The sequence below is a fragment of the Dipteris shenzhenensis genome, chromosome 8 (assembly GCF_047967505.1).
Source record: "Dipteris shenzhenensis isolate YYH24624 ecotype China chromosome 8, Dip_SZ_1.0, whole genome shotgun sequence".
Classification (NCBI taxonomy): Eukaryota; Viridiplantae; Streptophyta; class Polypodiopsida; order Gleicheniales; family Dipteridaceae; genus Dipteris; species Dipteris shenzhenensis.
This window is the reverse complement of record NC_141603.1, coordinates 24,127,740-24,151,000: the sequence shown is the minus strand read 5'-3', so window position 1 is coordinate 24,151,000 and position 23,261 is coordinate 24,127,740. Positions and strand designations below refer to the sequence as shown.

Genomic DNA, 23,261 nt, shown 5'->3' with positions numbered 1-23,261 from the left:
CCAGCGGTGCCCAGGAAAAGGGAAAGAGGGTGATGGAAGAGACACCATAGGAGACACTAATTCAGAATTGTAACTCACACCATAGGAGACACTAATTCAGAATTCAGAGTTACATCCTCTTCCTTACATGAGTTTTCAAAAGCTTGATGAATGAAAGCACAAAAGGCTACTGCTACTATCCAGCCCTATTCTTTGATTGAAGATCTGATGGATTTCAGGCCCAACATCACCCTACGCCAACTTTGTCTACTATCTCCATAGATCAAGCATCAAACCATCACATTCTTGAATTGCATGCTAGGAGGTTGACAAAGAGGGTTTGTTCAAGGCAAGCCCACACCAGAGACAATACTGCTTCATGATAGGATGACGCCAGATCATTGCTCAGCCTATGCTACCCCTACGTGTGAAAAAAGTCCCAAGCTCACGATGGTAATCAATGGGGTGGAGCTGAAAGAGGTCTTCTTGGATGGTGGGGCAGTCGTGAACATCATGCCGAAAGTTACGCTCCAACAATTGGGTTTAAAATTAACAAGTAATGTTCATTTTCAAGTGTGCATAGATAATCAATGCTAGGGAAAGCCTATGGAGCTATCGAAAGTGTTCATGTGAAGATTGGGAGAGTTGCATTCTTGTCCAACTTTATTGTACTTGATATAATGGAGGGTGAGTAGACGAGGAGTAGACGTGTCCTCTACTTCTTAGTAGACCATGGTTGCGATCAACAAGGGCCACTCAGGATTGGGCAAGTGATGAAGTTATGTTGCCCTTGGGATCCACATCCTTAGAAATAGATATGGTTACTGATAGGGCTTGTCATTGACCTATGGAACTTGGGGAAGAGGATTTTGAAGAAGAGGCAGGGGTGGAGGAGGAGAGATGGTGGGCTTGTGGGGAATCAGCCCAATTGGAAAGAAGTGTTGGCCTATGTTGAGGACTCATCCTTTCAAGATGAAACCTATGCAACGACAGCCCATGAGGATGGTGAGAGCCTAACGTACCTATTGGTACATGCTGGACCAAATGAGGAACAAGCTATCATCTTGGATTGGATGGGAGCCCTTAGATCCTTAGCAATCAACATGGCAAAGTTATGCTCACAAGAGGATTTTGAAGCCCATCTTGGTACCTCATGGACGGTGCCAGAGGTAAGCCAGGAAGCATCTGCACCTAGTTTGGTTGATCTAATGTATGAACGCATGCCTTTTGGTCTTAATATAATCCCTGCATGTATTAACGAATGATGACCACAAGTACTAGAGAAGGTGGTGGTGAGGTCAGTGGGGTGACTCAAGGACATGACCATGATGCAACAATGGAGACACGTGACATGGATGCCTCATATCAGAAAAGACCATGGGGCAACAACATCGGAAGAGGAAGAGGAATCTGATGAGACTATTAGTGCTATATAGGAAAATGATATTCAAAAGATGGAGCAAGTGGGGTTGATCTACCCTGTTGACTATTCTGATTGGGTCAGTGGCATTGTAGTGGTGCCCAAAATAGAGACTAGCAAATGTTGTGTTTGTGTTGACTATAGGAGTTTGAACGCAGCCACATGCTGAGGTAGGTTCCCTCTCCCCTTCACTTATATGGTGCTAGAAACCATAGCTGGTCATGCTCTATACTCCTTCATGGATGGATATAGTGTTGTCAAAGATATCATGAATATGTGTAACCAAGACAATGCATCTCTTTTATCTATGGAAGCACAATTTCTATGAAGCATCATCTTGTGCTTAGTAAGAGCACATCCATGCACACACTAGAATTATTAATTAGAAATTCTATAATACACATTCCAAGGTTGCTTGAATCTATTTCCTCATGAACAAAGGCTTCACTACAACAAAGGTAATCATAATACGAACCGAGGGGTGCTTGCAAGTCATTCATGAGAATTGCCACGTGATTGAGTTATGAGTGATGTCTATTATATTTTCACACTAATCACAATTGAACATTGAAGACTATGCAGCTATGAATGATCTCTATCTTATTTTCACACACAATTGCTCATCAACCTACATTGTATAACCAAGTTCAGGTCAAACAGCAAGATCAGTTGAAGGCCACCTTTGTCACCTAATGGGGGACATATGCTTACCGGATGATGCCATTTAGTATGTGCAATGCGCTAGCAACATTTCAATGCCTTGTCACCAAACTTTTCCAAGAGAACATCAGGAAGTTTCTAGAGGTATTCTTGGATGACTTCTTGGCTTTCAATGGTAAGAATGCCTCTCACCTCGAACCTACTGTTCAAACTGATCACATTAATAAGATGAGGTGGGTTTTTAGCAAGTGAAAAGAAGCCATGTTGTGCTTAAATCTTCGCAAATGCTTCTTCCTCACTTTGCAAGGGGTTCTCCTTGGCCACATTGTCTCGGCTGAGGGAATGACCACAGACCGAATGAAAGTGGAATTGATACTGACCTTGCCTATTCCTTGCACACCCCAATAAGTCAAATCCTTTTTGGGACATGTGGGTTTTTAAAAGAAGATTCATCCGGCTCTATGCCGACATAGTGGTGGCGCTAACATAACTCCTTTGCTAGGAACATTCCTTTGCCTAGTCCACACCTCACACCTCAATAGTTGGCATTTGACAATCTCAAGGACCTGTCTAGTGAAGGCTCCCATATTACGACAACCCCAATGGGATGTCATATTCCACGTACATGTAGATGCAAGTGGGTTAGCGATTGGTGAGATATCGGATGAGGAGCACAAATTGGACCCCCCTATGTACTTCACAAGCAAGCAACTCAATGGGGTAGAAAGAAATTATAGCACCACTGAATGCAAGGGCTTGGGGATGGTTTACACCATGACAAAGTGTACTAGCACTATCTCTTGGGGAGTAAGTTTATTATCATTATTGATCGTCAGACTCTCAAATATTTGTTGAACAAATCCACCCTTGGGGGTAGACTAAGCAAGTGGATACTTCTTTTTCATGAGTTTGACTTTGATATCCTAGTGAGAGTAGGCCGATTGCATCAACCTGCAAATTATTTATCATGGATCTCTTCTGGTGAAGCAGCCACAAAGGTTGATGATGACCTATTGGATGCGGGCCTCTTCAGTGTTGGTGTCAAAATACTAAGAGACGAGTACTAAACCCGTGCTTTGCATGGGCAAAGATCCATGACCATCCTCAACCACTCCCCATCTGAAGGTGGATCTTCCCTTAGCCAGCAAGCATAATGATCGATTCTTAAATTGCTAATCAATTCATCTTGCATACTTGGATTGGCTTTTGAAATTTTGGCTAAGTCTTAACCCATGGCTCTGAGACCTTTCATCTCCTCCTTTTATTCCATTAACCTTGCATCTCCTCCTTCCTCCCAATGTTGAACTTCCATTTCCTCCATTCCATTGACCTTTTTTCTCCTCCTTCCCCCTAAAGCTACCTCTTGTATTTCCACCTCCTCCCCTCTCCAAGCCTCCATCCAAGAGCTCCTTCTTTGTGACACATGGCAAGCTCTTCTCCTCCAAGCTACCATGTGTCCTCTTTTTTTTATACTATTGTATGTGGTTAATAGGTTAAAGATGAATGCTAGTTTACTGTCGATTGCTTTCCACAAGTAAAAAGCCATCTAAAACTAGTCACTAAACTCAATTTTTGATACGACACAACCAGCTTATTTCTCAGGCTATTCCTTTCAAACTGATCACTGAACAGCTATACAAGCTAGGGGAAGACCACATCTTGAGGCGGTGTGTTCTCCCTCACAAAACACAAGCCATCCTTGAAGAGGCTCACTCAATAATGGGGGATGGCCATATGACTCTAGAGGCTACTACTAGAAACTCAATGCACATGGGATTGTGGTGGCCAAAGTTGTTCTAAGACTGCTATGCCCATGTGCGCTGCTATGACTCATGTTAATGAGGTGGACCAAAGCCTACCCGATGAGAGTACCATCCCCTTCAACCATCAGCCTTGTACCACCCATTTATAGATGGGGATTGTATTTTGTTGGACCCATGTCTCCTGCCACTCGAAGAGGGAACAAGTACGCACTTGTTGCTACAGACTATGACACCAAGTGGGTGGAGGCTAAGGCCATGAAGACATGTACCACTCAAGTCATGGCCTCATTCTTGTGTAATCAAATCGCCTCTAGGTTTAGATGTCCTATAGAATTGATGAATGACATAGGTACCCATTTTCTAAATGATGTCATTGCTGACCTCATCACCCAATTGCAAATCGTTCATAAAACATCTAGTTCATACTACCCTTGAGCCAATGGCTTGGTTGAGAGCTCCAATCGAACCATGTCTAATATTGTGGCTCGTTTATGTCTTCAGAGGGGAGGGATAGGGAGGCAGAGAGGGGGAGAGGAGGATGAGGTGGAGGGGAGGGAGAGGGAGGATGAGTGGAGAGGATATATGGGGAAGGGGAGAGACAAGTGGAGAGGTGGAGGGGAGGGAGAGGGAGGTCGAGAGGGTGGAGAGGTAGAGGTTAGGTGAAGCCATGGGAGAGGGAGGCTAAGAGAAAAGCGAGGGGGTAGGCTAAGAGGCAAGGGGTAGTTAGGAAGCGCATGCGAAGAGGGAGGTGAGGGGCGAGTGGAGAGTTGAGGGGCTGAGGGGAAGGGATGAGTGGAGAGGGAGAGGGGCGAGTGGAGAGGTAAGGGAAGGGGCTATTGTGAGGGAATCGAGTGGAAGGGGGAGACGAGTTGAGGGAGGGGAGGGGAGGCAAATTGAGGGAGTGAAGGGGAGGCAAATTGAGGGAGTGGAGGAAGAGTGGCTGTTGTGAGGGAGGCGAATTGAGAGAAGGGAGGGGAGGTAAGTTGCAGGTTATAAAAAATGCAAGCGCTGGATCTAAAGGTTGACAAAGCACTAGGACTTTTATGTCGAGAACTTGGAGTGGATTTTCTCCATCACATCAACACCTTGAAGATGGCTACACAAAGCTCAAGTATGTTGGAGACCCTGTTTGGCTCGAAAGTAAGGAATTCAAAGGTGATGCTCAAGCAAGAGCTCTATGCACTTTAGAAGGTGATAGTCTGGCGACTCATTAAATCGTATGCAATCAGTTGCATCAAGCAATCCAGGCTTTGGGAGTATGAGTTGATGATGATGACACCAAATCCATCCTCCTTACCAGTCTTCCAACAAGGTATAGTGAAATTGTGACAATTTTACTTGTGAACTCAGATTCACTCAGCCTTCATGTTGTTGTTGCAATCCTCTTGAGTGAACCGAGAAGAGTAGAATTAAGTCCTACAAGTATAGCAAAACAAGCCTTTGCACTTAAAGGTAATTGGAAGGCCAAGGATAATGGGAAGCAAACCATGCCATTGTGTAGCTATTGTGGTCATAATGATCACGAGAAGAAGACATGCTATAAGAAAGCATTTCCCAATAGAAATGGTGCTAGCAGCCAGATAATGAAGAAGAAGTTCATGTTGCACGGTTGGTACAAGAAAAGGAAGTTCTAGTTATAGACTTGGTAAGAGATTATGCCTTCTAAACATCATGCCAACTGAGATATTCTTAGACGACAGTAGCCTTTGTTTCTTTATTTTCATAAGCTTTTTTGGTTTGCAAATATTGCTTCCACCTTTCAGTTTAAGGGGGGGTGTTAGAAATGGTTAACTGCATGGGGTGACCACATGGTGAGGCTGCATGGTAACCTCCTACGTATACCTGCATGAAGGCATGCTGCTCTCACTTCTACACTTCCAGAGAGATCGATGAGAGTCATCCCCATGAATTCATGGAGGTCACTTGATGACCTCTAGCTTCTAAATAGTGCTAAGAGCACTCTTGATTGGAGCTCTATGAGCTGGTGGCTCTTGGTGAGTCCGTTTCTTCAGGCAATTTCCCTCTAGCGTTTGGTTGTGGGCATGTGTCACCATCCACTATATATGAGAGCCTCTTCTCTTAGATGGTGTGTGAGAGATCTTTCTCTATCTTGTGCTAGCTGAGTGTGTCATAGCAAGTAGCTCGGTGGATCTCGACCTGCATGGCCATCCAAAGTGACTCAGTGTGAGTCGTCTTTCTTCATTTCGTGTAGTACAAGCCTTTGTGGCTAAGTCATTTGTCATTTTTGCTTGTAAACCTCCACAATAAGCCCCATGGAGATGCGTGGATGTGGAGGTATCTAGATATTTTTGAGTAGTGGTGGTGATAATCAAAATATATTTGTTTGGCTTTAAATCCATCTCTAGTTTTTGCTTGTGAGATTTCTCTTATGGTTTAATTTGCATTTTAATACGAACAAAGAGGTGAGTTGAGGGAAAGGAGAAGAGGTGAGAGGGAGCCGAGTGGGGGCAGAGGGAGGGGAGGGACCCCTTGTGAGTGGATGGGAAGGGGAAGGGAGAACAAGGGGAAGTAATAAGGTGAGAGGGGGAGAAGAGGCTATTGTGAGGAAGAGAGAAAAAAGGGGTTGTTGTGAGGAAAAGAAGAGGGAAAGGGACTGTTGTGAGAAAGCCATCATATCTTCAAAGTAGCTGCTAAATCTCATGTCTTGTAGAGGTGCCATATCTCCGATTCGGGCAATGATTTGAAGGGATCTCCAAAACATTCTATGCAATCTCATATATTGTACATATCTTGAAAACGGTAAATTCTCTCGCGTCAGTAACTAGAACCAAACTGTGTTTTGACCCTAACTAGATTTGGTTAGTTGTTTGAAGTGAAACTTGCATGGCCAAAAGCATATTATGTGATGTTTTAGAAGTGCCCTCCTCCATTTCTCTTGCTCTCTATTTCTTTTCCATTGCTCTTGCTCTTGCTCTTGCTCTCCACTGACCTCAGTCAGTGCTTTGGGGCACCCTTCTCCATTGCTTTTCCTCTACTTTCCTATTGCTTCCACTCTATTTCATGAAACAACCAAGAACACACTTCCTTTAGTTTTTCTGATACAACCTCCTCTCTTGCTTTTGGTCTCCATTCCTTTGGCTTCTGCTCATATTTGATAGGCACCATCCTTGCAATGCATCCCAAAATAGTCTTTCTTCAATTCCTTGAAGCTCAAATACTTGCCATTAGATACGACAAAGATAGTGAGATTCTGTTGCATCAAAAAATAGGTATTGAGGATGCCACCATCATGTAGGCAGTTAGGGACTTGGAAGGTGGAGAGAAAGGCTACAAATTAGATGGTAATTTTGGTATTTCAAAGTATCTCTCCTTACCCTCCATTGTATTCCTAAGCCCACCATTCCAGCACTTTTGATAGCAAACCAATTTGCACCTACACTATCTGCCATAAATCCTCAAAATTGGGGTTTCTCAATCCCATTCTTTAGCGTCTGCTCATCCAACATTTTCCAAAATTGCACTTGTGCATCAAAGTTTTGCACTTTCAACTCACATGTTTCTATGGTTGGTAGTTCACGTACATATGGATCCTAAACATGAGTGGCCCTAGTAGCCCAACCTCTAATATGATGTATATGATCAAAATGTACCCACATTTCTACAAGATTTCCTCCAGGCCTCATTCTATTTGCCAAGTCAACTCAGTAGACATTTTGAAAATGTTAAACTAACTACTATCTTGAAGTTAGCCACCAAGAAACAATATGGTTTGCAAGAAAGGACTAGGATGCCATTGATTCAGATCTAGAATTGCAAGAAATAGTATGCTTTGAAAGAAAATGATTAGTACACCGTTGCTTCAAAGCTAGAGTTGCATCAAGGCCACCCTCGCTTATGTAAAAATCCATTCTTGCACACTCACATATCTCTAAAGATGCCTACAGTGGCAAAATGAAGTAAGTGTTTCAAGCACTTTATTAAACCTTGATTCATCTATCTCATCATGTGTAGCACCCTCGTCAACGACTATCCTATCCATTAATATATCTCTTTTTGCTGACATCTAAGTGTTCTTGCAAGAAGCATATAGAGCTCGCATAGCACACATTGACACCATATCTTCCACTTGCTTGCTTTTCAATCTCAAGATTCCCAGCTCTACAGTGTGATCATGCGTCCACATGTGAATTGCATATCTTGTTACTTTGTTGCAGTCATGAGGCAAGCGATAATAAGTCGGTGCACTACACAAAGCCACATAGTCAAGTGGCCCACCACAATGCTTATTACAAGCCAATGTTCCAATATCTTCTAAGAGAGGGCCTATAGATGGCACATTTTTTAGCTTACCCATCCATTAAGTTTTATTAACAATGCCATTGCGCTCAGTATAAGCACAATCAATGTTATAGCATAACAAAATCAACATGGGACTCCCTAAAGGCAGTTTTGAATTGGTTGTTGATTTGATGCTAAAAATAACATTCCCTCTTTTTTCTTCTCTAGATCCTATCAAGCCTTAGTGGTAGCATCTTCTGGGGCTTTTTCGTGCCTCTAGATATCAAGTTATGGGTCCAAATAAAGCAATATAGAATTTCAATCCTTGTGATGGCATGGAGTCTCACCTTGAGCCATCTGCCTCGGTACATCGTGATTCATAATCTTAAGAAAGAGCTTCCTCTTTGTGGCAAGGAGAAGCACACTATTTTCATGATGAATTGTTGATGCGTGATCGAGAACAACCTCAAGTACGATTGCATTCCACTTTGCAATATAGTGATGCTCCTCAAGCACAGAAGCCTTCTATGACTCAAGTCCTTGCTCAAACGATGGAAATACATTCATGATGTTGGACCTTCAATGACACAATAGGAACTCCAACATGCCTCATTGATACCTATGGGGCATCCTTCATTTGCTTCTAAGGTATTCAATAGGGAGAAAAAAGACTTGCAAATAGAATATGTGTCTTCTTGGCTTAACTATTGGGAAGCACATTTTAGTGTCATGCAATGTCTTGAAGACCACATAATAATGGCTATGGAATATGCACCTGTGTGGTAGTGCACATGTATGGCTCACTAAATTCAAATGGAAGTTGAAGACTCCATTCATGTGGGATGATTCAAAGCTACATTAGTGGCTGAATTTTCTAAAGGACCTGATGATAATTTTATAGAACGACATACTATGTAGGGCGAGACATTGGAGGCACCCACATATGAGTTTGAACTTTTTGAGCATAAGTTTCTACCTCTTCAGATCAAGTCTAATGCCTGTTCTTGTATAGTGGCCTTCCCTAAAGACTACTAGAATGAAGTGAGACATGACATTAGGAAGAGGTTATGCATTAATCCAATACTATCATCTCTCAAGGAGATAAAGGTGTATTGGGTGCATCTTCTCTCAAGATTCAAGTAAGGTTTGGAATCAAAATTGAGCAAAAAGGAGCTACACTATCATGTTAAACATGTTTTCTTTCCAGTGCGAGCATCCATGTAAGCATTTTTATGAATCTCACAAAGGCCTTCGCAAATATCTTTGCATTTCAAGTCTAATCAACAAGGGCACATAGGCAAAGATTGTTCTTCCTCATCATCACACTCTCTAAAGCATGGAGGCTAGGCTATTGCTCACATAGTAGAGGGAAAGGTTTTAGATGTGTCAATGGCAACCTCAGCTATTGAACTTTTTGCTATTGATTCTTGTTGTGATAGTTGTGACATATTTAATGTCTTTTGGTTCTCGTGATTTGATTCTCGTGAGAGAATCTTGTTACGTATTGACCAATGAATATTATTTTTGGAAATGCAAGCACTCAAACTTCACTCATATGGCATTGATGTAGGAGCTAAACCCCTCTAGTGGTGGTACAACTTGGCCAAAGGTGGTTCAAAGCTTTGGGATTGATGCTATTTTCAATATACAAGGATATGAGGAAGGGTTGAGTTTCTACATTATATCCTTGGATTGAATCAATGTGTTATTGGGAAAAGAGTTACTTTTTCAAAAAGAAAAACTTGTAAAATTATGGGACAACAAGGGTATGGTATCGAAGTTAGTTGATTCCATGGAATTGAAATGTGGTCTAGTGGACTCTAGATTTGTTAGCAAGGTTGCGCATTCGGAGGGTGGATTGCCTATTGCCATGGCTCCAATTTCACACATGAACAGTATTGGAATTGTACGCAAGTGTCAACTTAGGGGTGGATCAACTTTTCCTTCTAAGGATTCAAAAGAGGCAAAGTTCCTCCAGTGCCTTTTGACTAAATTTTCATATGTATTTCCTTCCTTATGGTTTACCTCCTTTGCGAGTGGTAGATCGTAGGATTGAGTTGCTTCCTGGAGCTCAATTGGTATTTTTGCAACCTTACTGAATGAGCTTAAAAGAGGAAGATGAAGTTGCTCAACAACTCAATGAATATATTTGTATGGGATGCATTCACCCTAGTAAGTCTCCTTGGGGAGCATGAGTGCTACTGGTTTATATAAACGATAAGACCATGCACTTATAAAGGTCTTAACAAAGTTACTACTAAGAATAAATAGCCTTTGCCAAGGATGGATGACCTCATAGATCGTCTCCATGGTGCAAAATATGCCACCGAGATTAATCTGTGATGTGGCACCATCACATGGAAGTAGATAGCCCTAAAACGGGGTCTCTTACACAATATAGGCATTATGAGGTCATAGATCATCTCCATGGTGCAAAATATTTCACCAAATGAATGGGGTATCATTAGATACATATTAGGGAAGAAGATATTCTTAAACCGGAGTCTGGTACATGGTACATTCATTATGAGTTCTTGGTTCTACCATTTGGAATCACAAATGTACTAGCTACTTTCCAACAAATGCATATTTGGGAAAGTTTGTGATCGTGTCATTTTAGATGACATACTTTTGTACAATGGAAGTTTAGACAAAATCAAACCATCCAAACTGAATTTGAACATGAATCCAATCTAACTCAAGCCATGCAAAATCCATATTCGGGAAAGTTTGTGATCGTGTCACTTTAGATGATATACTTTTGTACAGCAGAAGTTTAGACAAAATGAAACCATCCAACTAAATTTGAACCCGAATCCAATCTAATCCAATCTAGCCAACATGTGATCCTACATTGCAAGGTCCTTGTTTACCTTGGGTATGTGAAGTGCTTTTGCATGTAAGGCTAGTTGCTCTAATGATGGCAAACCAAATGCAGAGCACATCAAATGAGGCATCATGTTGTTGGCCCTCTCTCACGTCTTTAGGTTTTTAAAGCTTACGTTTGTGGCCCCATTGTGCCTATCATACAAGCAATGGTGTTGAGGGAGGCATAATGTTTGCATAACATGGGGTGAGTAATAACAATAGAATGGTTATAGCCCCTGACCTTTGTGGGGTAGGTGATGCTATACCTATCGTTTCTACCTAGCTCATATCATGTTGCACCTCAAACAAGTCGATGGAAGGATTCATGGTAGTGACCCTGCCATCATTACCCATTGCATTTCACATGTGCATGTGGTGCCTCGAGGATGATTGCATCAAGGGTAAATTGGGGTCACCTTCCCTAAATCAAAGCAAATGGGAGTAGAGAAGAACAACCTAGGCATTGGTGTGCACCTCGCTCTATGTGAAAGATGACTACATGAGATTGGTGGTCACATTGTAGGGCAAGTGAGGCATTGGGTTAGACGAGTCATTGCTCACATGAAAGGCAAGGTGATGGCATTGAAAAGAAAGGCAGCAGGCGGAAGATGAAAAGCAGAGGTGCAAAGTAGCCATTGATGAGGTTTCAAAAGATGCCATCAATTAAAGTTGCAAAGAGGGCCTTCACTCTTAGCTATAGAAAAGTTAGTTCAGTACAATGCATAACTCAAGCATCATATAGTCATTGTTTTGACTATAGTCATTGTACATTGTATTATTAGTAAGTTTTCAAACTCTTACAAAGTGTAGCATCATATAGTCATTTTTTGACTATAGTGATCGTACATTGTATTGTTAGTAAGTTTTCAAACTCTTACAAAGTGTAGCAACTGATTTTGAATCATACTGTATCAATGATAGTAGTTGTATTGAATTTCAAATCTTGCATCTTATAGCCATTGATTTACTCTAGGAACTTAAGTATACATGTATTGAATTTGCAATTTTTTCATAATATAGTCATTGCTTTGCTTACTGAGTTGTACATTATACATTTTGCTACAAAGTTCCTAAGCTCTATCTGTCCACCTGTGGTTCACAAAAGTCTTTGAATGCCTCCATTTCACATGCCTTTGTGTAGTTTTTGAGTTATCAAAGATTTGCCTTCTTCTTTCTTTTTGGGACATCTTGAATGCTAGTTTGACTTTTGCGGCAACTTTGAAGGCAAATGCAATACCTTGCATAGTGGGACTAAGGGCTTTTTGCTACCTACCATTAAACCTAACACAGTTCCATTTTCATTGGTACCTAATATGTTATCCTAAAAGTGGCCTTAATAGCAAGTTTCGGATCCTAATTCATACAAAGCGGTCTATCTTTACATTGTGAAGTCCATTCTATGAGCTTGAGATCACAAGGGCTTCTTCATTTCACAAGTTCTCAAAGGAGTCACCATGTTATGTAGTTTTGATTTGGTCTTGATGAAAATTCAAGGTTTAATGTCAGGTGAATAACAAATTTTGGAAACAAGCCTTCAAATTTGGAAATAAAAGGTTTTAAAGCTTGCAAATTTCAAGGCATTTTAATAACAATTATTGCGTAAGACTTGAAACTTTCAATAAAAACCTTTGAAATTTCAACTGGAAGGTTTTTGTATCTATTAAAGAAAATGTTTTGTGTGAAGAGTGGGACTCGTGACCCTCAAAATTACATTACTCATAATCGCATTTCATATCTATAAGGATTTTGTTACGGGCTTAACCCTCAAAATTTTGTATTTGTTAGGAATTTTGTATTAGTTGGCCTGCCCTTTAGGGAAGGTCTTAGTGATGGTTCATTTTGAGAGCTAAAATTATTTTATGGGAATTTATTTCCTCCATCCACTGTGGAAAACTAAAATAGACCCTTCCTTTGAATGTTTTTGACATTAAGGGCTTCCTTTAATTGTTTTCGACATCAGGTATTCCTTTACGTTTATAGGAGTTTAGAGGACAGGCCGAATGATGCTATTCGTCTTTTTTCCCTTGTTCTTTGCATTTGTTGGCAAATTTCCAGGCATTTTGTATGTGTCACGAATTTTTTGGCCTACTCTTTAGGCTAGGTCTTAGTAATAGTTTCATATTTTCAAAAGCGAAAATTATTTTTCATGGTATGCACCTTGGAAAAAGATCTTTGGGGCATCAAGGAATGGGGCAATTAAGCGCAACAACCTATTTTGGGGCACCTTCTCTCTCTCTTTTAGCTTCTTCCCTCACCTCCTTCCACTTCACCCTCTCTCTCTCTCTCTCTCTCTCTCTCTCTCTTCGAGCTTCTTCCCTCACCTCCTCTTGCTCCACCACCCCTCATTGGCCCCGCCTGCATCCCCTCGTCGCCTCCCCATTTGGTTTTGGGCAGAGGCCTATTGAGTATTATTCAGCGAGTTTTGTTGGTGTGGACCCTCAAAATTATAATCACGTTATAGTAGCCAAAATGGACACAATGCAGAGAGAGGGGAGCGAGCCAAAAATAAGCAAGAAAAAAACAAACCCTCACGTGTCTCCCAAGTTTTCATTTTTTTTATAATATTGGTTGGTTCATTTTCATCTATCTACTGAGGGAAACCGCGTTTCACCCATCTCTGAGCGTTTTTAGTTTTGCTCAAAAATCCGCATTTCGCGGTCTTGCCCTCATCGATTCGCCTCCCTTTCGCACCTTCCATTTTCGTTCCCCTTGCTCACTTTTCCTCATCCTTTTCGTTTTCTCCATCTTCAATCCACCTCTCCATCGCTGCATCTCCCATCAGTAATCCCATTCTTCCGCAGGTTCCTCCTTCATCCGCACACCACATCTTCTCTCAAACACCTCTTGCCTTCTCAGTAGCTCGCACCCAGACACACCACATCTGACAGCTTCAAGCTTATTGCCAGCTTCATCTTTGCCGGCGCGACTCTTGTACGTCCATTTGACAATACTTTCACTAGAATTACTGTATGAATTCAAACGCCTCAGATTATGACCCAATTTGTGGCCATTGACAAGCTAGCCTTGTGATCGTGCCTAAATACTTCCTGATTCGAGGGTTAGCTTTCCTACGGCTCTTCTTTGAACATCTGTTCGTTCTTTCTAGCTCGTGAACAAGTGAAGCCGAATTATAGGCTACAGAATTGGTCCAATGCCGTCCAATAGCTTCTCTATGAAAAGGCTAATCTCACTTGAAATGGTACTCTTTATAGTTATACACTTACACTAATAGTTTCTTTTGCACAGGAACTGGACGGTAATGGGATCTTATGACGATGACAGAAAGGAGGCTGCAATCGTGTACAAAACGAAGGCTGTGCAGTTTCTTGGCCGTTCCGTCCCTATTATTTTACAGAATGACAATGGCCCGTGCCCTCTTCTTGCTATCTGTGAGTTCCTTGTTCATTATTATCCCAGGAAAATTGTGACGTTGTGAAAGGACTTTCACAAGATGTGACCTCATAAAACCATCTAACGATTTCCGTTCTATGTGCCTTTTTTATTTCTTTGAGCACCATTGTATATTTGAACGAGCATCAATATAAGGCCCCAACAGACTAGAGTTCCTGGCATTTGTGATTGTATGGATGGCGGCCGTCACTTAATAGCTTTGGTCTGCCATCGTGCTTGAGTCTTCCTTTTACATGTTACATAAGGATTGAATTGAACAGTCTCTAACCCCTTTTTGTTCTGAAAACAATGATCCTAGCGTGACTAATCCTCTCCTCACAAGAAGCAAGTGCCTAAGGAAAATTGACGGAAGACTGAAATCATTAAATATTTGTTGGTTGACCTTGTCAAACCATTGGGACTTTGTGCGTGAACTACTTTCATATAGCCCCTTTTATCTTGCAAGCCTTTTGAATGTTATAAGGTCCTTTCTAGGGTATGGTTGAACGTTGAAGCCCGTGAAAAGTTATGTTGAGAACCCCTCATGTTTTGCTCTTTATCTGCTCCTGCAAGAGATTTGTAAAAAATAAATAGGTTCATAAACTTTTAGTGTGCATGAAATTAGCTTTCTTGGTTATTGAGCTCCACGTTTGTGTTCTGCTTGGTCAAAGAAATCAGGTTTCTACAACGATTTGAAACATAAAGGACATTAGCGAGTATCTCTTTGTCATTTTGGTAGGTAGAGACTGCCACTGGCTCCTTCAACCATTTTGGACGTGTGCTTACAGGCGCTAGTGTCTGTCCTTTTCCCATGTCGTTGAACGGTCATTGCAATGCTGAACCTCTAGAAAGAGCTCCAGTTACAAACAGATTTGCATCATCTTACTTTTGATTTTGATTCTGCAGGCTTGTCTTCATCTTTCTTGTTGTGGTCTGCCTTTTCCTCTTTGCAGTCTCTTGCAAAGTGAAGCTTCACACAGCTTTGGTTTTTGGTTTCTATGGCTTGAATACTTCTCACCATTTGGAGACTCTGCGTATCCTTGTGCTTGTACTCCCTTTACCCTCAAGTAGGTCCTCTTTGTCCTCTTTGTCGTACTTTTTTGTCCTCGTTGCTTCTTGTAATAGCATTGCTGTGATTTGTGTCTTTGACCATTTTGCTGTTGTGACATTGGTGATAAATCCTCTGAAGCCTTGGAATCATGTATAAAAGAAGCATCGCTAGTGCGTTGGTGTCTATTTTCAAGCAGCTGCCAACAACTAATTTTAGTTCAACTTGACATATGTTATGTGATCATGCATCATGTCACCTTTCATAATCTTCATCAGATCCTATAGAATTGGTTGTGAAGACTGAGTTTTCATGTTTGGTTGCTTCTCTCGTAAGTATCCTTCAAAATTGTCCATGCTTTGAAGGGCATCTTCGCAAGCTGGATATGAGGGATCATTGGATGTTTCGTTGTTAAGTTCCATAATGCTCCAACCATTTATTGTAGGTCCTCAAATAAGACGTGACATGTTTGAACAATTGTGCATCAAGCTCACCTTCTATAGACCCAAAGAACATTGGGTCACCCTTGAGCCCAAGGTTTAGGGTTTCCCCTCGGTTAGCTCATGTTTAAGGGGATTTTTATGTAGCTGATAAAGCCACACTACATATAGCCACAGTGATTGAGGCCGGACAATTGGCTTAAACCTCGTGATTTGGCTATTGATCATTTTGGTGTTTGGGTTCCTCAGTGTTAGCCCGTTCAGTTAGACTTCAGCACCACACCCGTAGCGTGTGTTATATGGGTGGCAATGGCTCCCTATTGGATGCCTCTATGATCAACTACGGATTACAAAACCAAGAAGATAATACATAATTCATGGAAATTTTAATGGAGAATGCAAGGAGAGGGAGGTCGCGAAGGTCTAAAGGGAGTCATTTTGATGATGGAGAATGCAAGGAGAGGGGGTTCGTGGAGGTCTAAATGGAGTCATTTTGGAGAGAGAGAGAGAGAGAGAGAGAGAGAGAGAGCACAAAAGGAAACTCATACAAGCCTCAATGGGCAAAGTGCACAAAGGAAAACTCATACAAGCCTCAATGGGCTGGAGCAAAGGGTGTGCTAGGGTCCTTGCTAAAGTACTAGTCTATATGGATCTAATGTGCTCTAGAGCTTAAGCAAAATAAAAACATATACAGATTGAAGCAAACTGAGAGTTGGGACTTGGAAGCTGAAGCTTGTTGGAGTAGCATGGAGACAAGATGGAGAGAGCAAGATGATGGAAAGGGAGAATGTTTGTTCATGAGAGATATGCCCAATATATAGGCACAAGTTACATCCAAGTGACATCATATATGAGCTCAAGAGAGCATCTCTAGATCCACAATTCTCTCTCAATCACAAACCACACTCCTATATTCACTCAATCACACCTACTAACTAACACATCATCAGTCACACCTATACACACCATGTGTTCACACACTCACAACCATAGACCTTCTGACCCTAGGTATGATACCATTACATCAAGTTGTCCTTCATTCCCCCCCACAAATTGATGACCTCATCCATCAGCAGTAGTACATGGGATGCTCCATGGCTTGCCCACCATCATGTGGCAACACACATGGCTCCAACCTGTGACTCACTCCTAGGATTCTTGGTTTACAACTGGGAGATAGACAATGACTGCATGGGAATACCCTATGGGTCCAACAAGGTAACACATAAGACTAACAATCATTTGAGGGGGACATCCCAAGGCAGAGAACCCTTATTGACCACACACACAAAAATTCTAAATTGAAGATGTGGGGAAACTCCCCCCTTTGATGGCATATCTTGTCCTTTTCCTCCTTCTCTTCTAAGCTACCATAGTGTGACGTACATTGTCATTGAAGAGGTTCTTGGTGTAGCCCTTCTTGCAACTCCTTTGCGCTTTGATCTTTCTTGCATCTTCTTCATAAAAGAATCACTAGCTAGTATAGCTAGTATATCACCATTGACGCACATAATGTCTTCCTTGATCTTCAGATCTATGCTCATCAAATCACTACTCAAGTGAAGCACATAACCTTTCACCATTATATGCATTTTAGGCAAAGCCAAGGCAGAGAACCTATGAAGAGTATCCATCATATGCTTCAATGTTGCATAGCATAGTGTATGAAACATAAAGCCATTACATAATTAACTTCAAACTTTTGTAGTATACATAGAGCATATCATCCACATAGAAAGGCAAAGGGCCCGTTTACATCACGGAATCACCTTCAAGCATCAAATAGGCTACATCATTGTTGTCAATGAAGCTCATCATCTAGTCAAACATAGTCAAACTGGATAGCAACCCAAAGATCAATCTTGAATCGATGCTAGAAGACATTATATGGGCAGATGACCAAAAGCAAAAGTGAAAAATGATAAACAAGGAAACTTTTGGGCATCTAACCACTTGCAATGCTTTAGCCATGAAGGAGATTTGAGAGAAACCCCCAAATTGAGCAAACAGAGATTGGAGGATCAAATTCGACCTATCCTGAGCAGCAACCAAGGGGCATTTATAGTGAAATGGAAGCTCTTACTGAGGAGAGTATCCAGTATGAAGCATGGGCGAAAGGCGCGTGATTTCATTCGGGAAACGTTGATGAAAAACGACTGGCTTTTTGTAGAATTCTCCTTGGTCATTGTAGAATTCTCCTTGGTCAGTGGACCAAATGGTCTCAGACTTGCACTCAAGACTTCTTATACCGTTGCCCAACTATGGCTTGAAGGAACTAGAGAAGTGTGTTCTCTGTCAATGGAATTGCGCAAAAATTTGACGATAGAGATAGTGGCGGCACGGCGCATATAGTCCATATCTGGCTAATTGCTTGATGTTGTCATACAAGAGGAGTCTACGGCTAAGGATTATGACAATGGTTGCGTGTAATGGGAGAACTAAGCTCTGCAAGTTTTGGAGAGAAAGAAAAAGATGATGGAGAAAATGAAGGTGGTGATGACACGTGGCACACGTGGGTAGAGGCTTAAGGAGGATCATACAGCTTTGATACCACATGTGGAGTAGCATGGAGACAAGATGGAGAGAGCAAGATGATGGAAAGGGAGAAAGTTTGTTCTTGAGAGGTATGCCCAATATATAGGCACAAGTTACATCCAAGTGACATCATATGTGAGCTCAAGAGAGCATCTCTAGATCCACAATTATCTCTCAATCACACACCACACTCCTATATTCACTCAATCGTACCTACTAACTGACACATCATCAGTCACACCTAACTCGGGCACACCTACATACACCATGTGTTCACATACACATACTCACAACCATAGACCTTATGACCCTACGGAAAACGCTGATGAAAAACGACTGGCTTTTTGCAGAATTCTCCTTGGTCAGTGGACCAAATGGTCTCAGACTTGCACTGAAGACTTCTTATACCGTTGCCTAACTGTGGCTTGAAGGAATTAGAGAAGCGTGTTCTCTATCAATGGAATTGCGCAAAAATTCGGCGATAGAGATAGTGGCGGCACGGCGCATATAGTCCATATTTGGCTAATTGCTTGATGTTGTAGGTTCGCCCATATAAGAGGAGTCTATGGCTGAGAGGATTCCGACAATGGTCGCGTGTAATGGGAGAACTATGCTCTGCAAGTTTTGGAGAGAGAAAATGAAATATGGAAGATGATGGAGAAAATGAAGGAGGTGATGACACGTGGCACACATGGGTAGAGGCTCAAGGAGGATCATACAGCTCTGATACCACATGTTGGAGTAGCATGGAGACAAGATGGAGAGAGCAAGATGATGGAAAGGGAGAAAGTTTGTTCTTGAGAGGTATGCCCAATATATAGGCACAAGTTACATCCAAGTGACATCATATGTGAGCTCAAGAGAGCATCTCTAGATCCACAATTCTCTCTCAATCACACACCACACTTCTATATATTCACTCTATCGTACCTACTAACTGACACATCATCAGTCACACCTAACTCGGGCACACCTACAAACCATGTGTTCACATACTCACAACCATAGACCTTATGACCCTAGGTATGATCCCATTACATCAATTGTCCTTCAAAGCTCAGCACCGTGGTGGCTCTTTGATGAGCTATGAAGATATCTCAGATCTGCGTCTGTCGAGCTATCTCACGCTGTGGTGGGAGGCACGGTCTCTTGGATCTCTGAACCCATTGAGCTATGTCCAGAATGACCCTCGTGTCTGTCGGTCTTCCTTGAGGAATGCTGTGATAGGCCGGACCTCAATAAAGTGAGCTCTGGTCGCTCGGCGGCCTGCACGTGGTCCTTGCGTCCCTCTCGCGATGGCATTGTTCTCTCTGTTGACCTAGGCTGCTCTCATATCAACTAGCTCCTCCTCTACTCCGCTGTGTCCAGGAGTTGATTGAAATGCATAGAAGTCTATGTCTTGCTGCTGTACTTGGTCAGCCTATGTCTCCTGTGGCCTGGTCGCCTCCTGTTGCTCTCTTATTTGTCGTAGTAGTGTCTCCCTATGTCGGCACATCTTTATCAGATAGAGCTTAATATTGACCTGATCATGGAAGTGGATTAGTCGTGAGAGTGGATTGAAGTCGCTCCCCCTCTAAGTAGAGACAATGATAGTGTCCTCGGATATCATAGTAGGCTGTACATGCACAAAGAAAATGCTCCTTCGTCTCAACCAACCCCAATGTGCATAACATGCAAATCTGCTGCTGTCTGGGTACCTGCGGCTCTCCCCGCCTCAATCCTCAGCTAATGGGACGAAACCCACATCTGCCCAATGGCGATCCTCAGTGCGTGTGAAACTCCTCTGTCCTCGAGATACTAGGGTTTGATGATGAAACCCTCATCCGATACTCTCAAGAAGTGGTCGTGATAGAATTGGGTCTTTGTGGGGAGCTCCTGGTCCCGAGTCCAAGATTGATGGAGCTGGAGGAGATCTAACCATATGATATGGTTGATCTCATCTCGTGGGATCGACTCAGGTGTCGCGTCCATGTTGAAGTCTGTCCATCTGGATGTCGGGCTTGGAAAACCATGTGGATATACGTGTATTCCATGTGTCTGCTTTGCCCTCTGCCAGTCACCTGGATGACCTCTAGGGCCAGCCTCGATAGTCTCCAATGAGGTAAGTCCCAAACTTTGTGGATGAATGTCACTGTATGAAAGGTGGCGTCAACTTGGAGAGGTGTAATGGCAAACTCTACGAAGATGGGTCCTGTGAAGACTAGGACTGCACTATCTCCACTAGCTCACCTCGGTAAGTGAAGCTATGTCCGTGCGTGAGGTGTTGAAGATCATAATCTTGGTCTTCCCAAGGTTGACAGTCAGGTCTCTTTCTCTGCAGAACACTCTAAGACCTCCAAATGTCTTTGCAGCCCCTCCGGTGAAGATGATGAGGACTATGTCATAAGCATATAGCAATATGTGTATCATGAGGTCAGCCAATAGTGATCCCTCGCCGCCCTATGCGGTCTATGAAGGATGTGATCTCATCAATGTAGAGCCCGAGGAGAGTTGGTGAGAGGAGGCAGCCTTGCTTCACTCCTATCGTGCTCTCGACCCAAATCCGATAAGCCTCCTAGGGCATGAACTCTTCCTCTGACGGACTCATAGAGGCTCATCGTATCCCAAATCCAAGTCTCTGGAATTTGCATCTCCTGTAGTCTGAGACTTGGAATTTGCATCTCGTGTAGTCTCTTCATCGTGTTGGGATCGCGGGATGGTGTTGAAGGCCTTTCGAAAGACTACAAAGCAAGCGTAGTCTTTCTGGTGTTTGGACTTGGCCTCGTCAGTGATAGCCCTCAAAGTGAAAATGTGATCTAGAGTTGAATGCTGCCTCTAGAATCCTGCTTGTCCTAGTGCTGTTGCCTCTGAGCCTGTGAATGACTGCTGATCTTCCTCTCTAGTAACTGATCCATAAATCTTGTGGCCAATCAAGAGGGTGCGGTAATTCTCAGTATCCATGGGGTCTCTTGCTTTGTGTATGGGTACGATAGTGGTAGTGCTCCAAGCAGGTGGGAAGCTGTGGCATACAGCATGGTCGAACATTTGTGCTAGAATCGGGGTTAAGACCTCCTGTCCATGTGCAAAATCCTCAGTCCGTAGGCCCTCATGATCTTGTGCTTTCCGGTTGTGCAGCCAACGGAGCGCAGCCTGTACATTCTGTGTAGTGAACAAGTGACAGTTAGTGGGCCTGGGCATAGAGGACATGTCCGGTGGTGCCTGCATTGGAACATCATATAGAGCGCATGCATACGTGTGCCACACATTTGGATCAATGATGGGAATAGGTGGCTTCCCCTCCAATAGAAGCCCCCATCCAGTGGTCGGATCTCCTCCTTGAAATGATATGACAATCTCATCCATCCTGTGTGAGAGAAAGGCCTGCCTCTTATGGCGGTGTTAGTCGTCAGAAGACCCGTTGTGCCTCAGATGCCATGAAATGGCCTAGTGCATGCCCCGTCTGAGGTGGGCTCTTGCCTCTTTGCATTCGTCGTTGAATAGAGGGTTTTGAGGCATCTTCCCATCGCGGGCTTGTGAGGATCGGGTCGTGGGAAAGGATCTGGTGGCAGCGTCTTGTACCACTGAGGCAAGTCTATATCATCTCCCAGTAGGGCTGGAAGATCTCTGGCTAAGTGACTCATATATTGGGTTGAGGGCACGGTCAAAGTGGATCTAGGTACAGGCAGGCGTGGGAGGAGCTCTCCTTGTAGCTGGCATAGCAATATAGATGAGAACTCTGTGATGTCATCATGCATTGTCTCATATGGGCTGTGTCCCTCTGTAGTGAGACGTGTTTGTGGGGAAGTAGCAATCAGCAATGAAGATCGGTTGGGCATTTGGTAGCTGGACTCGTATCTACATATGGCGTGCATGCTTCTCTGAAGAGGGCAGCCATGCCCTCAGAGCCTCGTACTCCATTATCTCTCCTCAATGCCTTCCTATGAGCTGACTCCCATGTGTATCCTGTCACTGTGGGCAGCTGTCTCTCTGGGCTTTCATGTGTCTCAATGTAGAAGATAGTGTCTCTATCTGTGTTGTCTCCAAGAAGTCCCCCGGGTTATGCTCACGCGAAGGTGAGATTGACCCCCATCTTAGTGATCAAAGCTTCAGCATCTGCCATGGCGGTGTTCCCAACTGCTAGACCTGTAACAAGGACGTTTAGTGCTTTACTATTTCTTCTCTTTTCTTCTTGTAAGGCATCAGAAACTGCTAGACCTCTAACAAGGACGTTTAGTGCTTTACTATTTCTTCTCTTTTCTTCTTGTAAGGCATCAGAAATGAATTCTTTCTTTATTGGAGCTGCTTTGCCCTTAGCGACCACTTCTCTCCATTCTTTCATTTTAGCCTGTCCCTTATGTATCTGCTTGGAGAACTCCTCATGCTTCCCTTGTATTGCCATGTGTAGGGCAGCCATCTCTTCCTTGAGTTTTTAGGGCAGCCATCTCTCCCTTGAGTTTTTTCATTTTCTGTTTTCCTTGAGTTTTTCATTTTCTGTTTTTGTTTACCTCTTTTTTCTTCTCTTTCATTTTCCCTTTCATTTTCTTTGTAGATTTTTGGTCTTTAGAACAACAAGAAATCTAAATTTGTATGATTGGACTTATTCTAGTCTTACAAAGGTATATTCTGTTTTCAGCATGTTCAACTCCTCATTGAGAGGTGGTTTCCCCTTCTTCAAGTGGGTTACGTGCTTTCAGTAGTTCATTCTCTTCCTTGAGCTTGGCGACCTGCATTTCCAGCTACCTGCATTTCTAGCTCTTTAATCATCAATGTGTGATGGTTAGTCTTGGCATCAACCATGCGGGTCATCTCCTCACGTACCTTACCAATCTGGATTACCATTTGTATATGCATATCTGACTTCTATTTGTTCATTTCCTCCTAGCAGCCACGCTTGGCTAAGCCAAGCTATAGACTATGCCTTGCAGTTGTGCAGCTTGGCG

At 42.7% G+C, this 23,261-nt stretch overlaps 1 protein-coding gene across 4 annotated transcripts in view; it reads left to right on the top strand.

Moving 5' to 3' along the window:
• Positions 1–13,535: 13,535 nt before the first annotated feature.
• LOC147899314 (FAM63A-like protein (DUF544)) overlaps positions 13,536–23,261 on the top strand; it is a 38,791-nt gene continuing 29,065 nt past the window's right edge. For 2 of the 4 annotated variants that reach the window (XM_087378159.1, XM_087378156.1), the window contains exons 1-2: positions 13,536–13,860; positions 14,176–14,318. In XM_087378159.1, coding sequence (XP_087234285.1) covers positions 14,189–14,318 — 130 coding nt within the window. In that variant the 5' untranslated portion in view covers positions 13,536–13,860; positions 14,176–14,188. Of the gene's footprint in view, positions 13,861–13,883; positions 13,988–14,175; positions 14,319–23,261 lie in introns of those variants that run through there. The other 2 variants (XM_087378158.1, XM_087378157.1) reach the window with 2 other exon arrangements.